The following is an 18,785-nucleotide window of genomic DNA, read 5'->3' as shown; positions in this document are numbered from 1 at the left end:
TCTCTCTCTCTCTCTCTCTCTCTCTCTGGAAGGAGTCTGCAGTCTGCTATCCACGACTCCAATGATGACGGGGAGTACACTATGTGTATGTGCGCGGGTGCGAAGCAGCGGTGAATATATATGAGACGTGTGGCAAGAGGCGGGGACGCCGGCGCCTGTACGTGCCAATATTTATGAACGTCCTTCATAGTTGCGGCTCACCTGATCGCCAACGCCTTCAAAAAATATCCATTTATGTGTCTCTCTTTGCTGATGTGTGCTTTTTTCTTTTGTTTCTGCTGTGCAGGGGCGATATATTTTCTTTTCTTTATTTTCTTTTGTTTTTCTTTTTCGCCGCTGCTGCTGCTGTGCTTCTTGGTGCTTTGAAGTCTGCCCATAGTTGCATCCCCCCCCCCCCCCGTGCTGCCCCATGCAGCCACTGGATGCGCAGCCGTATGAGACGGCGCTGCAACGATTGTTGCGCGCCGCGGTCTGCAGTGACGAACAGTTACACGATTACCATCTCTCTCAGGCCCTCCGCAGCCTGGCGTACGCCGTCAACCGGGCGTCTCTCCCCGTCGCTACGCCGCACCCCTCACAAGGCCCTTCTACGCGGAACAAGACACCGCCCGCCCCCTCGTCGCCAGGCCTGACACGCGCAACCGCAACAGCTACGAGTGTAACTGGAGGCGTAGCAGTGCTGTGCCGCATGTGCGCATGCGCGTTGGCTTCACAGGCGAGTCTGCAAACGCTGGTGTACGTCTCCACTCGGTTGTTGTGCGACGAGGCTACAGCATTTGGTGAGGGAAATGAGCGCCCAACTTGCACAGCAGCGTGGGTCGAGGCTCTTTGTTCTCCGTGTGTTCAAGGTTCATTCCTGCACAAAGAGATGGGTATTCACCGTCGTCTAGCATTGGGCTACTTGCTCATCCTTTCTGGCACCGTTCGCGCTGTGTCGCACGGCTGTGTCAAGGGCAAGCGACTTTACAGTCATTTTGTGGAATTTGCACAGCGATTGCTCGATGACGTGGTGCCCTGCGTGGCAACGATGGCAGACACGAAGGATGACATCTCTCTGACGCAACTGCCTTCTACAATCTCTTTCACCGAGGACGCAACATCGGAGGCGGTACGCGGCGTGTTGCACGCACCTTCCCGTCTGACGGTCGAGGCGAACAATGCACTGCTACACTTATTTCATGACATCGCGCTGGATGTCTTGGAGGTGCATGAGAATGATGATAGACAGACAACGCCTAGCCGCTGTATGGTGTTGGATCGTGAGGTCCCCTCACGCATCTGGGCTGTGGCCTCCATTTTGCGGAGGGCATTGCTCCGGGCGCTAGACTGGATTCAGAAGGAAGTTATTTGGTACGGAAGCTCTGTAGACACTGTGGAGCTCCCGAAGGAGTCTCAGGCCGTTGGTGAGGCGATTGCTTTGGTTAAACGCGCCCTGGAAGATGCATTCACCCAGCTGATTTATAGGCAAGAAACATTTGAGTGCTCGCGGCGATCTGCTGAGTGGCAATTTGGGCAAAATTCAAAGGACTATCATGCCAGCAGTGAAATAATGTGGACAAACACCCTACGACTTTTTTTTATCTGCCGGAGCCTATCAAGTGTGTGGACGTACATCCACAGCGGTGTCGGTGACGTGGAGGTGCAACACACAGACGCACAGATAGTGGCGCTTATTGCTTCTTTTCTGTCGTCCGTGCCATCTGTGGAGGGAGAGGAAAAGGAAAGTGACGTATTTTTCGCCACCACAATGCTTCTTTCAGGGGCACTTGCCGCCGTAGCGGCGGCCCCTGCTCCATCGATGCAGGCATCACTCTGGCTTGCGGATTTGAACACAACCCAACAAATTCATAATGCGATTATTCAGCGGGGACTTCGTTATCGAGACGAAAATGTGCAAAAGTTAAGCGCACTACTGTCACGGTTAATAGTATATAGCTCATCCAACAGTTCCTCCTTTCGCGTCATTGCCGATTCCCCCGATCAACTTTTGGAACTTCTATCGGATGGCCGTGATGGGGCGTCGCAGTGTGTCACTGGTCTATTGATTCGCGCGGCCGTTGAACGGCCGCATTCAATTTTGCCCTCACTTTTCCGTTTGTTGCAGCATGGCGACGTCAAGACTCGGCGAAATGTTCTAGATGTCCTCGCCGCCCTTCCGCAGGCCTCCGAGGACTCTCTTTACGGAGATGCCTTTACGTCAGAGCAAATGCGGCCGGTATGGCGACTTCTCTCGGAGGAACTTCTCTTACGGATTCAGGACGAGGAATTGCAGATTCGACTACAAACTTCGAAGCTATTCGCCAAGGTGTGGCCAGAGGATGTGTGTCGTTCCTTGTTGAGGCTGGCAACACAGCGCGACAGAGCTGTTAAACGACAATCGGCCGCGCAGCAGGCTTTGCGCTCCGTTGTTGAAGCCCGCAGCGGCGACAAAAGTATTGTGCTGCTATTGATACAAGAGTCGTTGGCGTTGTTGGGGGAAAGTGTGCCACCGATCCGTGCTGCCCCCTCCACACCAGCTGATATTGTGGCGTTTGCAACATTGCACTCTGGCACATTACAGGACACCGCTGCAAGTCAACATGAAAACGGCCCATCCCCAGCGGAAGAGGGAACTGTCAAGGAAAGACTTGTGCGGGTGGTGGCGTTCTTGGCACGCCATTGGGCCGAGGGTGTAACAGCGTGGACGGAGGCGTGTGTTCTGCCATTGTTTCAGCGTGCGATGGAGGCGAGTGCTCCTTTGGAGCAAGAGCTTGTAATTCATGTCATGACCCAAATAGCTTCTGTATGCGGTTCGAGAAGGGACGGTTTACTTGCACTCTCGTTAACTTGCCTTCATATCATGAAACCGACGGAGGAAGAGGACGCAAGCCAGTCAAGGATATGGCTGGAAACCACCACCAATGCCTCAGCGTCAGCTGATTCTGACACGGCAGGTTACCGAATAATAGCACCACTGCTGTTTCTTCGCGGCTGCCCGAGGCGGAGTTTTGCCGCATTCACCACGCTGAAGGAGATGCTCCCCCCTGTTGCGGAGCTGTGGCAATTTCTGTGGAGCGTGATTCTCACTGCAACGTCCCGCGAAAAGCTACCACTGGATGCCCAGCGCCTACTACTAGAAGTGTTGTGCAAATACAACGCCTCTGTCCTGCTGGAGCGGCTACGCGACCTCGAGTCCGGGTTCAAGAAGCAGGGGTTTTTGTCATCTGATGCTCGTGACGAGGCGCGTTTTTTGTACCGTGTTGGCTTTTTTTGCATGGGTTTCCTCCTCTCTCAGAACCGGGCATCATTTCACTCGAAAGACACGAGGTCGAACGTAGTGGCGAATACGCCTGAACCGGAGCAAGAAAAGGCGACAGAGGCAGTCGTCCGCCTAGAAACGGAGGAGGCTGAAGAAGTTGAATTAGCTGAGTTGGTGGTTGGTGCCCATATGGTTGGGCGCTGGGCCGAGGAAATAGTGGTGCCGTGGCTTTTGAGCGAGGATGACGCGGGAGTCTGCGATGGCGCTTGCGCTGCGGATTGTCAGCGCGTAAGCCGGGCGGCGATGGAGTGTTTGGCCATTTTTCTGGTCGTTGCGTTGAATCGCCCGGTATTTAACGATGCCGTGGTACCGTTTGTTGCGCTTCCACTGACTCAGCTGGCAACGCAGTGTCGAGAGCGGTTGACATGTTTGAGGGAAACGCACAACGTCACAGGTGGCCCCTCCACGGACTGGGATCTCTCCCCTCACCTCCTTGGGCGTTTTGAGTTCGCCATGCACATTCATCAGCGTGCCCTCAGTCTGCTGCGAACACATCCCTCAGGGAGGACGATGCTTAGCCCGTATTTTAAGCAGTATATGCCGCAGTTAATTGAACTCGCCAACGCCTCTTGCAGCGTAGTTCTGCGTCTTGCTAGGAAGGATATTGCGCAGGTGGCTGTTGAAAGTTGTCATGTACTTTTTCTGGCTGTAATGGCCACCACTGGTGCGCCTCCAAAGTTCCCTGACAACGGGGTCGCAAAAGGGCACACGCTCCCCTCGAAGAGCGCATTGATGCTTCTTCCTGCCACCGATCGAAACGCGCTGCTTACCTTTGCGGTGGGTAGTGCTAGGTACACTGAACTTCCACAGTTGCAGTCAGAGGGTGTGAAGTTGCTCTCGGCGCTCTTGGGTGCGGCACCCGATGTTTTCATGGCGGAGTCTCACAAGGATGAGGCACCGCTAGGAGAAGCCCTTGCCGTCTTGGCGTCGGTGGCGCTGATGCATCCTGATGCCAAAACCCGCGTCCTTGCGGAACAGGTTTGCGGGGTTTTGCAAACGAACTAAATGACTGAACTTCATATAAATCGTGAAGAGGCGCTCTTGTTTTTTTTCCTTTTTCTTTTCCCCCTCCTCTTTGTTTCCGTTCCTTTTTTTTTGTTTTTTCTTCTGTCAAATAAGTCTATCCCTCTTTTCTGTTTAATTTTTCCCTCTTTTGTTCATTTTCTTTTTTCCATTAACTACTGTTTTTTTTTTTTTACAGGCCATGGCGCACCCCTGGCACGCGCTGCCCTCCACGGCAGCGGTGCATTTGCCAATGACGCTCTGCGGAGGGCAGTGCTTCCGCTGGCGTCGCACACCGCGAGGCACTTGGGTCGGTGTGGTGGAACGCGGCGCGTACGAGCTCTCTGACGCCCCTCATCCACCCGAGTTCCCAACAGCTTCGCAAATGTGCGAGGCAAAGCAACGGATGCGTTCCTCTTTTTCTTCCTCTTCAGACTCCCATGAGGATGTTCTTTGGTTTCGCTGTCTTCATCGTGAGCTGAATACTGCATTGGAGGTGTCAGCAGAAGCCCGTTTTTTGTCTTATTACTTGGCGTTAGATGTGGACCTGCAACAGTTGTGGCGACGCTGGACATTGGATAATCCGAGGCGCGACCATCCCCTGGTGCGTTACCTCACTTTGAACGGGGCCGAAGAACTTCCCGTCAGCATTCGTCATTTGCGGCAGGACCTTCATGAGACGCTGCTGGCGTTTCTGTGCTCACAGAATAATAACGTGCAGCGCATCACAGGGCTTGTGGAGAAGCTGGCCACCTCCTACGGAAATCGCTTGTGTGAGTACAACCCTGTAACGGGTAAAGTTAGAAACGTGAGCTCTCTGAAGCATGTCCCTACGAAGCGTAAGCAAACTGCCAAGAAGGCTGCTGCAGGAGACGGAGGTTGGATAGCTTTACACGCTATGCCTAGCATGGATCAGTTAGTCCGCAGTTCTGAGGACGACTTGCGTGCACTGGGGTTTGGGTACCGTAGTAAGTACATTATTAAGTGCGCTTCCATTATTAAGGCCAGTGGTGTAAGCGAGCAAAAAAGAGGGGAGGACGGAACGAGCTCTTCCTTTGGCATGCAGTCTTACAAGTGGTATGACGAGTTTTTGGACGCGCACCTCAGTTTGTGTGAGCGGCGGGAAAAACTCTTGTCACTTCCTGGCGTGGGTCGCAAAGTTGCGGATTGTGTCCTCCTTTTTGCTGGGGGTCATCACGAGATTGTGCCCGTTGATACACACATGGCCCAGGTTGCGACAGAGTACCTGATTGAGACGGCATTGTGTGGTGCAAAGTGCACTGTTGACGGAATTGGCCAGGGCCGAAAACGAGATTCTTCAGGGGAAGCCTCATCGCAAGGGTCATCAGTGAAAGGATTAGGTTGGGAAATGGTGTTGGCAGATTGGTATAGGAGAGGGAAAGAGCGCGGCATGAAGATGCCGGCGCTTTTGTCTAAGCATCATGATGCCATTCAGTTGGGGTTTCAGGAACTCTTTGGTGACTACTGCGGCTGGGCCCACAGTATTCTTTTCTACGCACGCATGAGAAAATGGAAACGAGAGGCATGAATTTTGCTCGCCAACCTGCAATGCTCTTCTGGAGTGGTTTGGAGAACAGTGTGGCAAGATTCTCTTCCACCGATATAAATGAGTATATTTAATTATTTTTATTTTATTTGCTTTTTGTTTTGCCTTTTCTCTGAGGGAGTTTGAGCGTCTGTGTGTGTTGTTCATTCTTGCCGCGCAATGCATTCACATTTGCTTAATGCAATGGTGTGCGAATTATTGTTGGAGCCACAAATATCACACTGAATATATACATATAAACATATATGTATATATTGCAAGCCTTCACTGTGGTGTGTGTGTGTGTCTACGGGGAGTGGGGGGGGGGTAAATGGTCGTGCTTCCTTTTTTTTGTTTCTCTCTCTTTTCCACACAACCCGATAGGGTGTGGAGATGCATGGGGTCGATGAGGCGCAGACGGCTCTGGTTTAAATGCATAGTGGTGTGGATTTGTCTGGCAGAGGTGGTTTGCCTTGGGGCACGGGTGTTCCTTTCATCTGCGGAGAGTCACGGCGAGGGTAGGACAAAGGCATCTGCGGGAGTTTCTCCTGCTGCAGCGACGCCACCATCGCAGGTGCCACGTAATGTGGTAGTGACGTGTACACCCGCCCTCCGCAACAACAGCGACACAGATTCTACAGTGAATGGAGTTGTACTGTTTCTTGCGGGGAAGAAAGAACCCTTTTTTTTGTCAAGGGCACTTCCCCTGCTGGAGGCGCACTTCCTTGCGCATTTCTCGTATCCAGTGCACATTTTCCATGAAAACATGTCAGAGGAGTGGCAAGCGGCCATACGAGGCGTGCTGCCGTCGGCCCGTTGGGTGAGCTTTGAGGACGTGGGAAGGTTCTGGCGTGAGTTGCCGGATGGTGTGACGGAAGAGCAGCTTGCAGCCTGGATGCGTACGCCGTCACAGCGAAGATACCAAGGGCGTGGATATCGCATCATGTGCCGTTTTTGGGCCGGACTTGTGTGGCGACTGCCTTCCTTAGACACCTATGAGTATTACTGGAGGCTGGACACGGATTCGTACTTGACGTCACATGTTCCTTGTGACGTATTTAAGTTGATGCGAGTCAACCACTGCGTGTACGGCTATAGACGCATTCGTGGTGAAAATCCACGTGTTGTGTGGGAGCTTTGGCCAACATTTCTGAGGTGGGCCAAGGTGACCCTGTCTTCCGCGGAGTTAGCGGGGGTAACAGAGTTCGCTTTAAATACCAGTACAAAAGACTACGAAGGAGTTATGTATTACAACAATTTTGAACTTGGCACGATGAAATTGAAACGCCATCCGCTGTATAGTTCCATCTTCCATTTCTTGGACACGGAGGAGCCACGTGGTATCATGCGATATCGCTGGGGTGATGCGCCGATCCACACACTTGCCGTGGAAACGGTGATGCAGCATGAGGGCTGGAAAAAGTGCCAATTTGATCAACGTTTTGCCGGATACATGCATGGGAAAAAATAGACTCTTATTCTTGTGAGTATTATTATTTCTGATGCGTCGTTGTTTGGCCTTCTTGTTACCGTTCGTGTTGTTTTTGTTAGTCTTGTTGTTGTTTTTGCTCTTTTTCGCTTGTGGTGCTATTAAGCTGCGAGTATTGTGACTCAGGCTTGAGTAGAGTGTGTGAGAATGCCTCATTCTGGGTTTGGGCATTGCCTCCCATTTGCTGTGTTTAGTTTTGCAGCGCAATCGATGCGCGGCCGCGTTCGCTTTTTTTTTTTTGCTTTTCCTTTCTTCTGCGTGGGTCTCTCTTTGGCTTGTGGCGGGTCTCTGGGAAGAGGGGGGGGGGGGAGACGCCAGGTGTGATGGGCGAGGCATTTGAGATGCTGCGCTTTGCCGCGCTTTCATCCGCTGTTCACGCCGACGCTGTTGAATGCCTCGTGGATGACACTCGCTCCGTCGTGTCTCGGATTGCCGCGGATGCGGAGCAGCTGGATGCCCTCGAAGGGCACCTTGCCGAACTGCTGGAGGAGCAGCGACGCCTGCGCGCCGTCTGTGACGTGTTGAGTCGGTCGAGGACCGCGCGAGGTAAGACCGGGCCGGCTCGACCTGGCGAGCACCCCACACAAGGGAGGGGCACGCTTGAGACGCGAAGCGTCGAGGCGTCTCCTGGTGTGGCTGCCGCTTCCAGCATTGGGAACGTTTTGCGCTTTGCCGCCAAGGCAGGGACAGAGGAAGATGTTCGCACAAGGACACCGTCGGCGCGACGAGGGCTCGAAGCCACGGGGGAAGCGTCCGTGGGCAGCACGCAAGACGCGAAGGACGCAGATGGGGAGGAAACCATCGACGAGCAGGTGGAGCGCGTGGAGTCGGAGGTGCGGTTACTGGACAGCATGTCTGTCAAGACAAAGTTGCGCGAGTTGGAGTCTCTCAAGCGGCAGGTGGGGGATTTGAATGCCAACGCCATCATGGAACGCTACGTGGGATCCTTCGACTTCAATTGCGATGTGGAGCGACTTTGGAATGCCAAGAGTGATATTTTGAACAGTGCAAACATGGATCTGTTTATTGCCCGGGCGTGTCAACGCTTCTCGGGACGCTGCGAAGACGCGTTGAACGTCATTAGTGACTTTTCAACGTATGAAGAGGGTGACGCTGCGCGGGTGCTTGGCTCGCTACTGTACCTTGAAGCATTAACCTCGTTGCATAACTATGACGCTGCTGCCGTGCGGACTTTGCAGGGCCTGGACGAAGACGCGGCTTTGAGTTACTATAGAGAAAAGAGACGTGTCGCCACGGTTGGCACCACCGTGAGGCGTAGTCGTGTAGAGACAGTTCTGGGACCGGAGGAGTTTGTTTTTTTACCTGAAGATTGGTGGAGCTCGCAGCTGCTTGTTACTCCTGAAGCCATTCAGTTGCCACCGGCACGACACATCCTGACCCCGCGGTTCTCCTTTGCGGAAGCGAAGGAACTCAACACTCTTCAGTCCATGCGTGTTGATTTTCAGCGGAGTGTGTTGGATGCCATTATTCGCATGCCCAAGGCACTAGGCGAACTTCAGGAGCAGACAGTGTTGCAGCCGGCGCAGGAAGAAGCACGAGATGCGGGTGTCGCTTTGCTTCGGCTGTTGCTGGGCGAAGAGGAGAGTGGTGTTGGTGTATGGGCGACGGTAGCGCGCCGCACATGAGAGAATTGCCCATTTTCTCTCTTGATTCCCTCCTGCTCTCAGTTTTTACAGCCGGTGTGTTGTTGTTGTTGTTGTCACACGTGCATCATAATGGATATATATATATTGCCTTATACTCTGTTTTTGTTTTTGGTTTTTGTTTCTGTGGTTATCGGCTTCCTCTGTGCTGCTTCTCTCCCCTCTGCGATTGTTCACACACACACGTACTAGCGAAGGAGAAAAGTTCTGTTATCACATACACTGAAAGCTTGCAAAGTAAGTGGGAAAAAAAAGTGGTTTCAAGTGTCTTTTTCGTCATCTTGAGGTCCCGACGCAAACATATTCGCCCTGCTCGGAAGAAGTGAGCGAAGGGGGCGGGTGGGGGGGGTGGGAGTGGCCCAAGTGGATTGCACCGCCCTATTCCCTGCCCAGATTCAGGCATACTTGTAGCCGTGGGCTTCTTTCGAGTTAGTCGTGTTTTTATATTTATTCAGCGTTCGTTACTTCTTGTTACTGGGACGACGTAATATTCGTGTCGTTCTCGTGGGCGGTTGGGCGGACTGCAAACCCGTGAAATCCCTCATCACCTTCCCCGCCCTCTGCGGAAACTTTGTTGTTGTTGTTATTGTTGAAGCGTGTGCCGCCTCCGTGGCATTTCTTAAATGTTGGATGCACACCTTTGCATTAGGCTCCTACTCCTCTGCTTACTGACCCTTGGCTTGCCGTTGTATGGTGGGGGCGCGAGGCCCCTGGCTGCATTTGCGGCCCAGGTGCTCCCCCAGGATGTGGATTTACTGCGCAGCGTGGAGACGGAGACGGCGGGCGCGGACGCCTCTGCCGGCAGACCGGACCTACAAGAATTGGTGCCGACATACCGGTCACATCCCCCAAGCATGCTACTGTTGTTGCAGAAAGACGGCAAGATTTCATCGTATGGGCTCGACGATGGGAATAAATTGTGGACTGTGGACACGGGCGGGGACGTGCTGCGTGTAGAGGTTCAACAGCAACCGAGAGAGCGAATGATCCGTGAAGATCCCCTTGCGCTTCCTTTTATACTGGAGGGGGGACTGCTGTTTACGAGGCGCTGCATTTCGCCATTCCACTGTAGAAGGCAGACGTCAGCTGAGTGTTTTGTCAGCCAGGGCAGCGAAGCGGAAACGCGCCCAGACGCAAGGCCCGACGAGGAGGAAGCTGGAAGCAGCGCACAGGGCAGATGTGAAACTCCCCTTTCAAAGCTGCCCTTTCCTCGCTGTTACATGAATCTTTCCACGCTAATTGAGAAGAAACACGTACAGGTAGGAGATACAGATATATTCGTGACCACATCAGCGCATATTATGGATGTGAATAGCGATGACGGTAAACCAGTGCCGGAGACAAATTTTCTTCTCACTTACCTACATCTTGTGCGGTACGATTTTACTGTGCATGTGCGACGTCCAGGCGAATACAGTTGGCAGATGAATATAGCTCAGTTTAAACTTTCTGAAAAGTCTCCCTTACACGTCTCTGATGAAGATTGGGCCGACGATGATCCACTGCTTGTATCTCGTGCGCTTCAAAGGCTGCTTCGAAGAGGTGACTGTGGCGGCCAAGGCCATGTGACTTCCACGAAAGAAGGTGACAGAGCAGGTGCAGGACGGCTGGGACCAGCGGCTGTGGATGAAGGGTTTCGTAAAGATATTCTTGCCGAACAGCTGATGTTCCGAGAGACTGACCAAAATAACTACGTGCTTTGGAGCAAATTGAAGCATGCGGCTCTTTGGTCTTCAGCTGTGAGCCCACTTAGTACTGTCGTGTCTGCGTTTGTTTGGCAAGCAGACACTGGTAGGGTGCAGTCTCTCCCTATTTACCGTGTTGAGGCAATCACCAGTATCACGGATGCAGTTGAGCCGTTGGAGCGGGAAGGTGCAGACCCGTTCTATCTTCCAGTTTCTGTCAACAGCGAACCGCGCCGGGATAAGCATCCCTTAAACACGCATCGATTCCCCACCACCTGGGAGTTTGACATCGTTGCCGACGAGGCTGAACTTCGTGAGCTTCAAAATTCATATCAGCAGTGCTCTTGGATTTATGGGTGCGATGACTCTGCTGGGAATGTGCCAAATAATTCCCCCAATGACAGCAATTCTAAAACCTCGTCGCAGCTGGCGCTTGTACGCTGGCTTCCCTTGTCTCATGCCGATACAGGGAATACACTGCTCCTACTGTTCAATTTCTTCTGTGGCCTTATTTCCTGCGTCTCAGCTTTATTGTCTGTGGGCTTCCGTTGGTACCTGTGGAATGCTACAGGAGTTGGGCCCGACGCCTTTGTGGATCGCATCGGTAACCCTTCCGGGCCAGGCTCGTCGAAGCTCAAACCTCTGCATCGCAGCTTCACGTTGCAACCCAGTGGGAGACTCATGGCTGCCACACCTGGGAACTTGACACGGTCCCACACGCCTGAAGCCCCGTTGAGTTCCACTTCCCTGACCTTATTCCAAGATCCTGGGATGCTGCCACCAAGTAAGTCAAGCATGATAAGAGCCAAATCAATGCATCATGTGGATTCTTGGTGGAAATACTCGGGAGATGATGATGCTTCACTGAGCGACAGGCCAAGTAGTGCATCGCCTATTCCCCATAATTCGCATGTTTCACCGCAACTTTTTGAGCTTCAGTTTCAAACGGCTGAAAAAATTGGATCTGGAGCGGAAGGAAGTGTTTTTCGTGTGAAGCATCAATTTACTGGGGTTTCATATGCGGTCAAGGCGATTCGAATACCAGACGACAATGAAATTTATATACAGGAAGCTATGCTGCACAGTGGCTTTGATTCTGTTAATGTTGTGCGTTTTTTCAATGCCTGGATTGAGCGTGTGCCGCAGAAATTTGCCGAGAAATTTGGTCTGCTTCGTCGCGATGACACCACGGACAACCTCTTTGCGGACACCGTGGACACCCTTGACGATAAGCAGCTGACGGAGCCCACATCTAGCGACGCGTGTTATACCGTCTTATTTATTCAGACGGAGTGGTTTGGGCGCGGCACTCTGGCTGACCACTTTGTTAGGCGAAAAAGTTTTACTCGTGTAGACAATCTAACGCACCTTCTCCAAATTTCAGAGGGACTGCAGTACTTGCACTCACAGTGCGTGGTTCACTGCGATCTCAAGCCGAGAAATATTTTTATGTCCGACTCTGGGATTATGAAAATTGGGGATTTTGGTCTTTCGAAAAAAAATCGTACGCGTTCGTGTATGCTGTGCGAAGACGCAGGTGGGTTTACGTCTGCCTCGTGTACAAGTGCAGAGGAGCACTCACTTCCTGCGTGTACGCCACTTTACTGCAGTCCTGAGCAGAAACGTGGGGAAGCTGCCACCGCTGCAAGCGATATTTACTCACTGGGTTTGATTGCGCTTGAGTTTTACTGTGAGTTTACCACGCAGCATGAGCGGTACCTCACACTGGGGGCGGCACGCCAAGGTGTGTTTCCAAAGGAGTTTGTGGAGAGGTACCCCGCGGAGAAGCTGCTCGTTCAGGAGATGTTGTCGGAAGATGAGGATCGGCGTCCAGCGATGAAGAACATCGTTAAATTTCTACGGCAGGAAATCAACGTTGAGGAGGGGAAGAATGCGGTGACCACGAGGTCGATCTCGCTTAGCCCGATTCGCGGGCACGACTCCCCAAACCCCGGGTCTCCGCTGTACCCATCAGATCATGGCGAACTAGTGACACGGGTCGCCCCCACATTCACCAGACTCTCTTTGAGCTCGCTGGAATCTGCGGCCTTTGCTCACTCCAACTGACGCGCCGAAGAAGAGGAAAGGCTACATACATACATTTATATGTTATATATAGTTATATACATATATAAATGCATGTATATGGACAAATTAAGCGTCCAAGGTAATATATAAAAATGTGTATGGGTGGCTATTTATACAGAAGCTCAGCTGCCTTGGTAAGAGAAAGAAAGAAAGAAAAAAACTTGGGGAGAGGGGTGGGGTGGGGGGAAAGACCAACACGACACACGCCTGCATATAACAACGCACAGAGATTTCTTAAACAAAAATGAGAAGTGAGGGCTGTGCAACTTGAAATGCATATAAATACAAGGAATATACATTTACATATATATGTATATATATTGAGTCTGATGGTTTCTGAATTTTGTGCATTTATTCTGACTCGTTCTCTCCTCGTGGCTTGTTTCTGGGCTGATGTGGGTTAGGTGAAGCTTCGCGTCTTTTCCTTGCTTCTCGTGAAGACTGGCACCACTACTCAGGAAACAACACCAAACCTATATAGTATACATGTAGATAGGTGTTGGCTATGATCACCTATTTTTCACCAGTTTCTTTTATTTATTTTATTATGACGTGCGGCGCGAATTTGCCTTCTCAATTTTCCCGAGCCCAATCCATCAAATGAATCTCCACTCCCCACTCCCTTTTCAAAAAAAAGAAAAGAAGTAAAACAAATATGGAAAAATGTTCATCCTTGTCGACTGTTCTGGACGTTGGTGTTGGCGAACACCAACGACTTTCTTGGGCGCAGTTGGCATGTGGTGTCAGGAAAAAGACAAACCGTTGGTAACGGGGCTCTATTACCCCATTCTACCCTTCTAGGGAAGTGGAATGGGGGGAAGGAGTCAAAACGAGAATATGACTTGTGCCAAACGCAGTTATTTTGTGGTTTCAATGTCGTCGTCTTTTTTCTTCTGCTTGCTCCATGAATGTGCTTTGCCTTCAACAGTGGCGCGGACGAGAAGTGGGAGAAAAAGAAAGCTGCTCTTCTTTTTTTTGTTTTGTTTTCCCCACCTGAGGGGGTTGTGTCGGGAGGGGGATTCCTGCTCCGTGCCACGCACGCGTCTGGTTTTTTTTTTTTAGCTTGTTTGCTTTGTTTTGTCTGTGCGCCACTTTTGGGTGAATTTTTCTATCGATCAGCTTCTGTCGTTTGCGTTGATGTTTCTCTTTCTTCCTGTGTGTGTTTGACATTTCTGGGTTCTGCACAACTTTCTATCCTCTGCGTGTCTTTCAGCGGCATTTTGCTTTTTTTCTTTTTCGTTGTTGCTTTTCGCTTGGGCTCTTGTTGGGGGAGTGTGCGGTGACCAGATGAGAGAGGGGGGGGGAGGAGACAGAGGCGCGAGGGAGTGCCGAGTGAGACGAACGAGAAAGACAAGACACAAATGGATGAAGAACAGTCTCTTGAGAGAAATCTCTACATGGGGGAAGCAACGAAATCGAGTGAGTGGGTGAATCGTGTGGAAAGAACAATCCAATAAATAATTTTGAAAAAAGAAAAAGGAAGGAACTACATGCAAACAACAAGTTTGTATTACAGGAGTTGCCCGGCTCTCTGTTTCTTAGTGTTCCTTCTGGCTGCCGTGAAGTGATTTTCCTTGATTCCCTTTGCGTGACGAGAGCTCTGTGCATGCAGGCCGCCTGTCTTTTATTGTTCTTATTTTGTTGTTTCCTTGACATTTCCTTCGTTTTTTCCTCACTTGTCATTTATTTGTTTTTTAGTTTTGTTGCTTTTTCCTCTTGCTCCGCCGCGCGTACGTTGGCGTGATAGTCTTGAGGCGAGAAGAACAAAAAAAAGAAGGACGGGGCGGGGTTGCAGCCCCATTTTTCCCCTTAGTTATGCCCAGTGGGGGCGGGCTGGATGCGGCGGGAGAACCGCAGCGGCCACACTCTGCCGCATTCTGGGCGGAAATGGAAGCGCAGAGCAAAAAATCGCTGGAGCTTAAGGTGAAAATTGAGACATTCTGCAGGCGTTGGTGTCCGGGACAAACGCATCTGGTGCCGTTTTTGGCCGTTGAGTTTTGTGGGCGCGAAGAGGAACTTGAGGCGCTATTGCTTGCCATGTACGGTCACTCACTAGCAGAAGCACCGCGCGCGTCAGGCGACGCAGCGAAGGAGGAAGAGGAGACTCCTCCTCCGTCGGTGGCTGCCAGCGTTGCGGCTGCTACTGCTACTGCTACTGCTGCCTGTCATTCTGACTCCAGCTTTATGAAGCAGGCCGTGGCTCTTTCATCCTTCTTTGGTCTTGGCCGTCACTTTGTGCCAGCCGTCTATGCGCAGACGAAGCACACGCAGGATCGAAGACGAAATTCTTGGGGTGTGTGGAGGCCGAAGGATGAGCAAGAGGGTGCAGCGGGAAGCTTAGAAAAAGAGGAAGAGCTGAGTATAGAACAAACAGTCCTTTTTGAGGTGCTTGCCACCCTTTTCCCTGACTTTTTGTGCGAGGCTATGGAGGAGGGTAACCAGCGCACCGCTTTTCTGGCCAAGAGGCTAGCCACTTTTTTAGCGTTTCATGAGCCGGACAGTAGCGTGAGGAAGTATTTTGCATCGCACAACAATGGCACGGATGTGGGAAACATGCTCCGTAGTATGTTTGTTCAACACTACGCATCTCTCATCAAGGAGTATGCGGTGACAGATCTTTCTCCTGATGACCTGGACGAATTGGCCTCTCCCTCCTCCAGTAGTGTTGTCTCGGTGGAGTCTGCTGGTGGTGGTGAAGACGCGGAGAGTCGACGCCGCAGGACGAAGACGAGGTTGCGTGATTGGGCTGCAGAATATGGCCTGTCTGCGTGTTTCCCTCCAATCCCTTCTAGATCCTGCCCCGAGCTCCATGATGTGGCGGTTGACACCGGGGAATTGACTGCGGCAGAGAAAATGGGGCTTGTGAAGTCGCGCTTGAGCCGCACAGAACGGGGAACCATGACGCAAGCACAGCTAACAAACTGTGGTGTTGGCTGTTTCCCTGCAGCGACGCGTCGGCTCTACGGTGTAGGAAGACCGCTTTTGGGCGGGGCTCGTAATGTGGCTCATACGGCGGCAACTCAGTGGAGACAGAACTGGGTTACGGATCCAGGTGAGTACACACCGCCAACTTCTTCCATCGTGTTGGAAACCAGCAGCTGTCAGAAGTGTCGCTTCCTAGAGGCGCAACTGACGGAGGCTAAGGCGGCTCTTCAGCATGTTTACAGTATGGCTGTTGCCAATGAAGAGAAGCAATTTGATAACGAGGCCTCCTACTATGCCAAGCAGGAGCAATTTCTTTCTCTTGCCGCTGCGCTTGGAGTGGATGGTTCCTCTTTAAATAACACTGTACCATTACATTTGCTTCAAACGTTTCATGAGTGTGTCAATTGCAAAGACCTGCGTCTGCACATTAAATCGCTGGAACAAAAGCTGCGAGAAAGCTATGATAATCATCGTGAGCTTCTTGTCAAGATGCGGCGCGGCCAACTCTCACCACCGCCTCATCTGCGGGTAATATTGCCTTCTGTTGGGGGGATGGAGAGAAGGAGCGTCTCCACTATGACCGAGCTAACGGGAGAAGAGTTGGATACGTTTGTTGGGTATATGTTCCTGGAATCCCTGTAGGCGCTTGAAAGTGCTCACACTTCCTGCTTCCCTTGCCTGCTCTCACTCTCTGTGGTGGATGTTTTTTTTAATTATTGTAATCATTATTATTACTATTATTGTTATTATTATTACTATTATTTTACATTTCTAGTGTTTTTATTTTGAGTCTTGGTTTTTTGTTCTTTTTTTGGGGGTTGGAGTGATATGAAGTCGCGGTGTCAGTGGATCACGATTTTAACGGGCGCTGGCGTCTCGGCAGAGTCCGGGCTAGCGACTTTTCGTGACAAGGACGGTCTATGGGAAAAGCACCGTGTCGAGGAGGTTGCGTGCCCCTATGCCTTTATGCGTAATCCGCTGCTTGTGCAAAGGTTCTATAACGAACGACGGAGGGCACTTCTCTCACCTGCGGTGACACCTAATCCAGCACATATGGCCCTTGCCAGACTTCAACGAGAGCACCGTGGAGGGCGCGTAGTGATAGTTACGCAGAACGTTGATAACCTCCATGAGCGTGCAGGATCCACGTCGGTGCTGCATATGCACGGGGAATTACTCAAGGTGAGTTGCGTAGCTACTGGGGAGGTCTTTGATTGGACGCAGGATGTGGTGCACGGAACGACCCGATGCAGCTGCTGCAATGCGGTGGAGACGTTGCGACCGCACATTGTCTGGTTCGGTGAAACGCCGTTGCATCTGGATGAAATAAACACACTGATGAAAGCTACTGACCTCTTCGTCGCCATTGGAACATCCGGTAACGTGTACCCCGCTGCGGGCTTTGTGTTGCAAGCGAGAGAGAACGGGGCAAAGACGCTGGAGTTGAATTTAGCTCCGGGAGAGAACGTCAGTGATTTTGATGAATCGATATATGGCAAGGCCTCCGTGATTGTCCCGGAGTGGGTGGAGAGGATGCTTCAGACAGGCGCGTAGGATTCTCTCCGTAATGTTGTACCTCCCCTCCCCCCTCCCCGCTCCCCTGCTGTCTCCACCGACGCGCTTCTGCGCCTCCCTCCTGGTCACCGTCATTCCCCGTTTCATTCACTCCCCACCTGCACACACACTCTTTATCTGTCTTTCTTTCATTTTACCTCGGCGCTGCCACGGCTCGGGGGAATAGGTAAAGCAATAGACAGTTCACGCGAAGAAGCAAACCAAGCCAAGCATCCCCTGAGGAGAATATAATAAGTCGGCCGAAAGGAAAAGATACTCACTGAACTCCTGGCAATATATTCTTTCAACGACGCTCCGATGGCTCTCCGCTCCGCGATCCGTTACCTTGGGCTGATCCTAATTCTCCTTATCTTTATTGCAACAGGCTTTCAACATATCTCCAATCCCTCGGTAAGTGCCGCGTTGCTGGCGAAGAGTCAGTTTCCCAGAATGTTGAAAATGACCGGCGTTGAGTACCGACTTAGCGCCTCCGACTACGCGCTTTTTATTCAGGCGTCTGGTGCTCTTTTCCTTGCCTTCTCTCTCTTCATTTTGCTGGGGGTGGGCCGGTGCTTCTTTGCCCTCTTGTTGGCAATGAGCACCCTTCTTCTTACGGTTGCCTTTCACGTGAATATTGACGACCCAATGAGGATCAGCAACAATGACCTCTTTCAACTGATGAAGAACTTGTCCATCGTTGGTGCCCTGCTCTTCGTTGCGGGCAGCGGACAGCGCTCGCATCGCTACTCCAAGGCGTACAAGGAGGCAGAAATAGAGAAGAAGAAGCGCTAGTGACTGTTGCGGTTTCTGCTTCTCCCGTCGTTTGCACAGAGGAGGTGGAGAGATCCCTCTTTTTATTATTATTTTTTTTTGCTTCGATTTCTCTCGTTCTTGTGTCTTTGCTTGCTTTCTCTTCAACTTTTACTCCACGCCATTTGTATTTCGCAAGTGTTTCTGCTCCCTTCGATTCCGTGGGGTGCGTTACACGTTCCACGCGGCACGGGGGTTGCTGGTGCATTTTTCGGGCTGCGCCGCGAGAGTCCCTTTCGCGCTGCGGTGGCGAACGTTGCGGACCACCGACAAGGGCCGGAGGAGGAAGGGGAGGAATTGTGGCGTGGAAGGAGAGAGTGTGCGTGTGTGCGGGGCGGAGGAGGAGGCATTTGAAGCCAGGGCAGAAGGATGCGGGCAGGCCGGTGTTGTTGACGGGAGGGTTTCTCCGCCCTCTCCCTGTGCGGAGAAGAGGGAGGGGGAAAAAAAAGGCCGCGCGGGGCAGATAACGTCAACACCACCGCGGAAGAGAAGGTAGAAAAACAAGAGGGACGCAGGATAAAAGAAAAAGTGCGGAATAAGAGAAGACGAATAGGCCTCAAGGAGAAACTGAAAAAAAAAAACTAAATGAAGGGAACATGCGGAATCCAATAGAAATACAAAGGCAGAGGGAGTATAAAGAGAAACGATGAGGAGGAAAAAATATATAATTGAAGCATATGGGCCTTAGGCATGTGAGGAAGGTGCAGAGGAGCGATTGTTTTTT

The 18,785-nt window shown here is 51.6% G+C and overlaps 8 protein-coding genes across 8 annotated transcripts, besides 14 other annotated features; all 8 read left to right on the top strand.

The window, feature by feature from the left end:
- Positions 1 to 27: a microsatellite.
- A 269-nt stretch (positions 28 to 296) lies between these two features.
- Positions 297 to 331: a sequence feature (A-rich).
- A 1-nt stretch (position 332) lies between these two features.
- Positions 333 to 362: a microsatellite.
- A 47-nt stretch (positions 363 to 409) lies between these two features.
- Positions 410 to 4,303, top strand: Tco025E_05856 (uncharacterized protein; the record flags this gene model as incomplete). The annotated part of the gene is made up of 1 exon (XM_029372746.1): positions 410 to 4,303. The coding sequence occupies one exon, from the start codon at positions 410 to 412 to the stop codon at positions 4,301 to 4,303; it is 3,894 nt and encodes a 1,297-aa protein (XP_029227143.1).
- A 199-nt stretch (positions 4,304 to 4,502) lies between these two features.
- On the top strand, positions 4,503 to 5,849 carry Tco025E_05855 (putative 8-oxoguanine DNA glycosylase; the record flags this gene model as incomplete). Its single annotated transcript, XM_029372745.1, has 1 exon — positions 4,503 to 5,849. The coding sequence occupies one exon, from the start codon at positions 4,503 to 4,505 to the stop codon at positions 5,847 to 5,849; it is 1,347 nt and encodes a 448-aa protein (XP_029227142.1).
- An 85-nt stretch (positions 5,850 to 5,934) lies between these two features.
- Positions 5,935 to 5,970: a sequence feature (A-rich).
- Positions 5,971 to 6,092: 122 nt separating this feature from the next.
- Positions 6,093 to 6,122: a microsatellite.
- Positions 6,123 to 6,243: 121 nt separating this feature from the next.
- On the top strand, positions 6,244 to 7,317 carry Tco025E_05854 (alpha-1,2-mannosyltransferase; the record flags this gene model as incomplete). Its single annotated transcript, XM_029372744.1, has 1 exon — positions 6,244 to 7,317. One exon carries the CDS (start codon positions 6,244 to 6,246, stop codon positions 7,315 to 7,317), a length of 1,074 nt encoding a protein of 357 aa, XP_029227141.1.
- Positions 7,318 to 7,352: 35 nt separating this feature from the next.
- Positions 7,353 to 7,432: a microsatellite.
- Positions 7,433 to 7,562: 130 nt separating this feature from the next.
- Positions 7,563 to 7,589: a sequence feature (GA-rich).
- A 69-nt stretch (positions 7,590 to 7,658) lies between these two features.
- Tco025E_05853 (uncharacterized protein) lies at positions 7,659 to 8,981 on the top strand (the record flags this gene model as incomplete). Its single annotated transcript, XM_029372743.1, has 1 exon — positions 7,659 to 8,981. The coding sequence occupies one exon, from the start codon at positions 7,659 to 7,661 to the stop codon at positions 8,979 to 8,981; it is 1,323 nt and encodes a 440-aa protein (XP_029227140.1).
- A 57-nt stretch (positions 8,982 to 9,038) lies between these two features.
- Positions 9,039 to 9,056: a microsatellite.
- Positions 9,057 to 9,570: 514 nt separating this feature from the next.
- Positions 9,571 to 9,591: a microsatellite.
- Positions 9,592 to 9,622: 31 nt separating this feature from the next.
- Tco025E_05852 (putative protein kinase) lies at positions 9,623 to 12,751 on the top strand (the record flags this gene model as incomplete). The annotated part of the gene is made up of 1 exon (XM_029372742.1): positions 9,623 to 12,751. The coding sequence occupies one exon, from the start codon at positions 9,623 to 9,625 to the stop codon at positions 12,749 to 12,751; it is 3,129 nt and encodes a 1,042-aa protein (XP_029227139.1).
- A 22-nt stretch (positions 12,752 to 12,773) lies between these two features.
- Positions 12,774 to 12,831: a microsatellite.
- Positions 12,832 to 12,911: 80 nt separating this feature from the next.
- Positions 12,912 to 12,932: a microsatellite.
- A 131-nt stretch (positions 12,933 to 13,063) lies between these two features.
- Positions 13,064 to 13,093: a microsatellite.
- Positions 13,094 to 14,587: 1,494 nt separating this feature from the next.
- Tco025E_05851 (uncharacterized protein) lies at positions 14,588 to 16,339 on the top strand (the record flags this gene model as incomplete). Its single annotated transcript, XM_029372741.1, has 1 exon — positions 14,588 to 16,339. The coding sequence occupies one exon, from the start codon at positions 14,588 to 14,590 to the stop codon at positions 16,337 to 16,339; it is 1,752 nt and encodes a 583-aa protein (XP_029227138.1).
- An 82-nt stretch (positions 16,340 to 16,421) lies between these two features.
- Positions 16,422 to 16,460: a microsatellite.
- A 65-nt stretch (positions 16,461 to 16,525) lies between these two features.
- On the top strand, positions 16,526 to 17,251 carry Tco025E_05850 (NAD-dependent deacetylase; the record flags this gene model as incomplete). The annotated part of the gene is made up of 1 exon (XM_029372740.1): positions 16,526 to 17,251. One exon carries the CDS (start codon positions 16,526 to 16,528, stop codon positions 17,249 to 17,251), a length of 726 nt encoding a protein of 241 aa, XP_029227137.1.
- A 21-nt stretch (positions 17,252 to 17,272) lies between these two features.
- Positions 17,273 to 17,299: a sequence feature (G-rich).
- A 270-nt stretch (positions 17,300 to 17,569) lies between these two features.
- Tco025E_05849 (DoxX) lies at positions 17,570 to 18,043 on the top strand (the record flags this gene model as incomplete). Its single annotated transcript, XM_029372739.1, has 1 exon — positions 17,570 to 18,043. The coding sequence occupies one exon, from the start codon at positions 17,570 to 17,572 to the stop codon at positions 18,041 to 18,043; it is 474 nt and encodes a 157-aa protein (XP_029227136.1).
- Between the last annotated feature and the right edge of the window lie 742 nt (positions 18,044 to 18,785).

Source organism: Trypanosoma conorhini, assembly GCF_003719485.1.
Source record: "Trypanosoma conorhini strain 025E chromosome Unknown Tco_14.4_contig_00362, whole genome shotgun sequence".
Taxonomy (NCBI): domain Eukaryota; phylum Euglenozoa; class Kinetoplastea; order Trypanosomatida; family Trypanosomatidae; genus Trypanosoma; species Trypanosoma conorhini.
The sequence above is the reverse complement of the archived record's forward strand: the minus strand, read 5'-3'. Positions and strand labels throughout refer to the sequence as shown.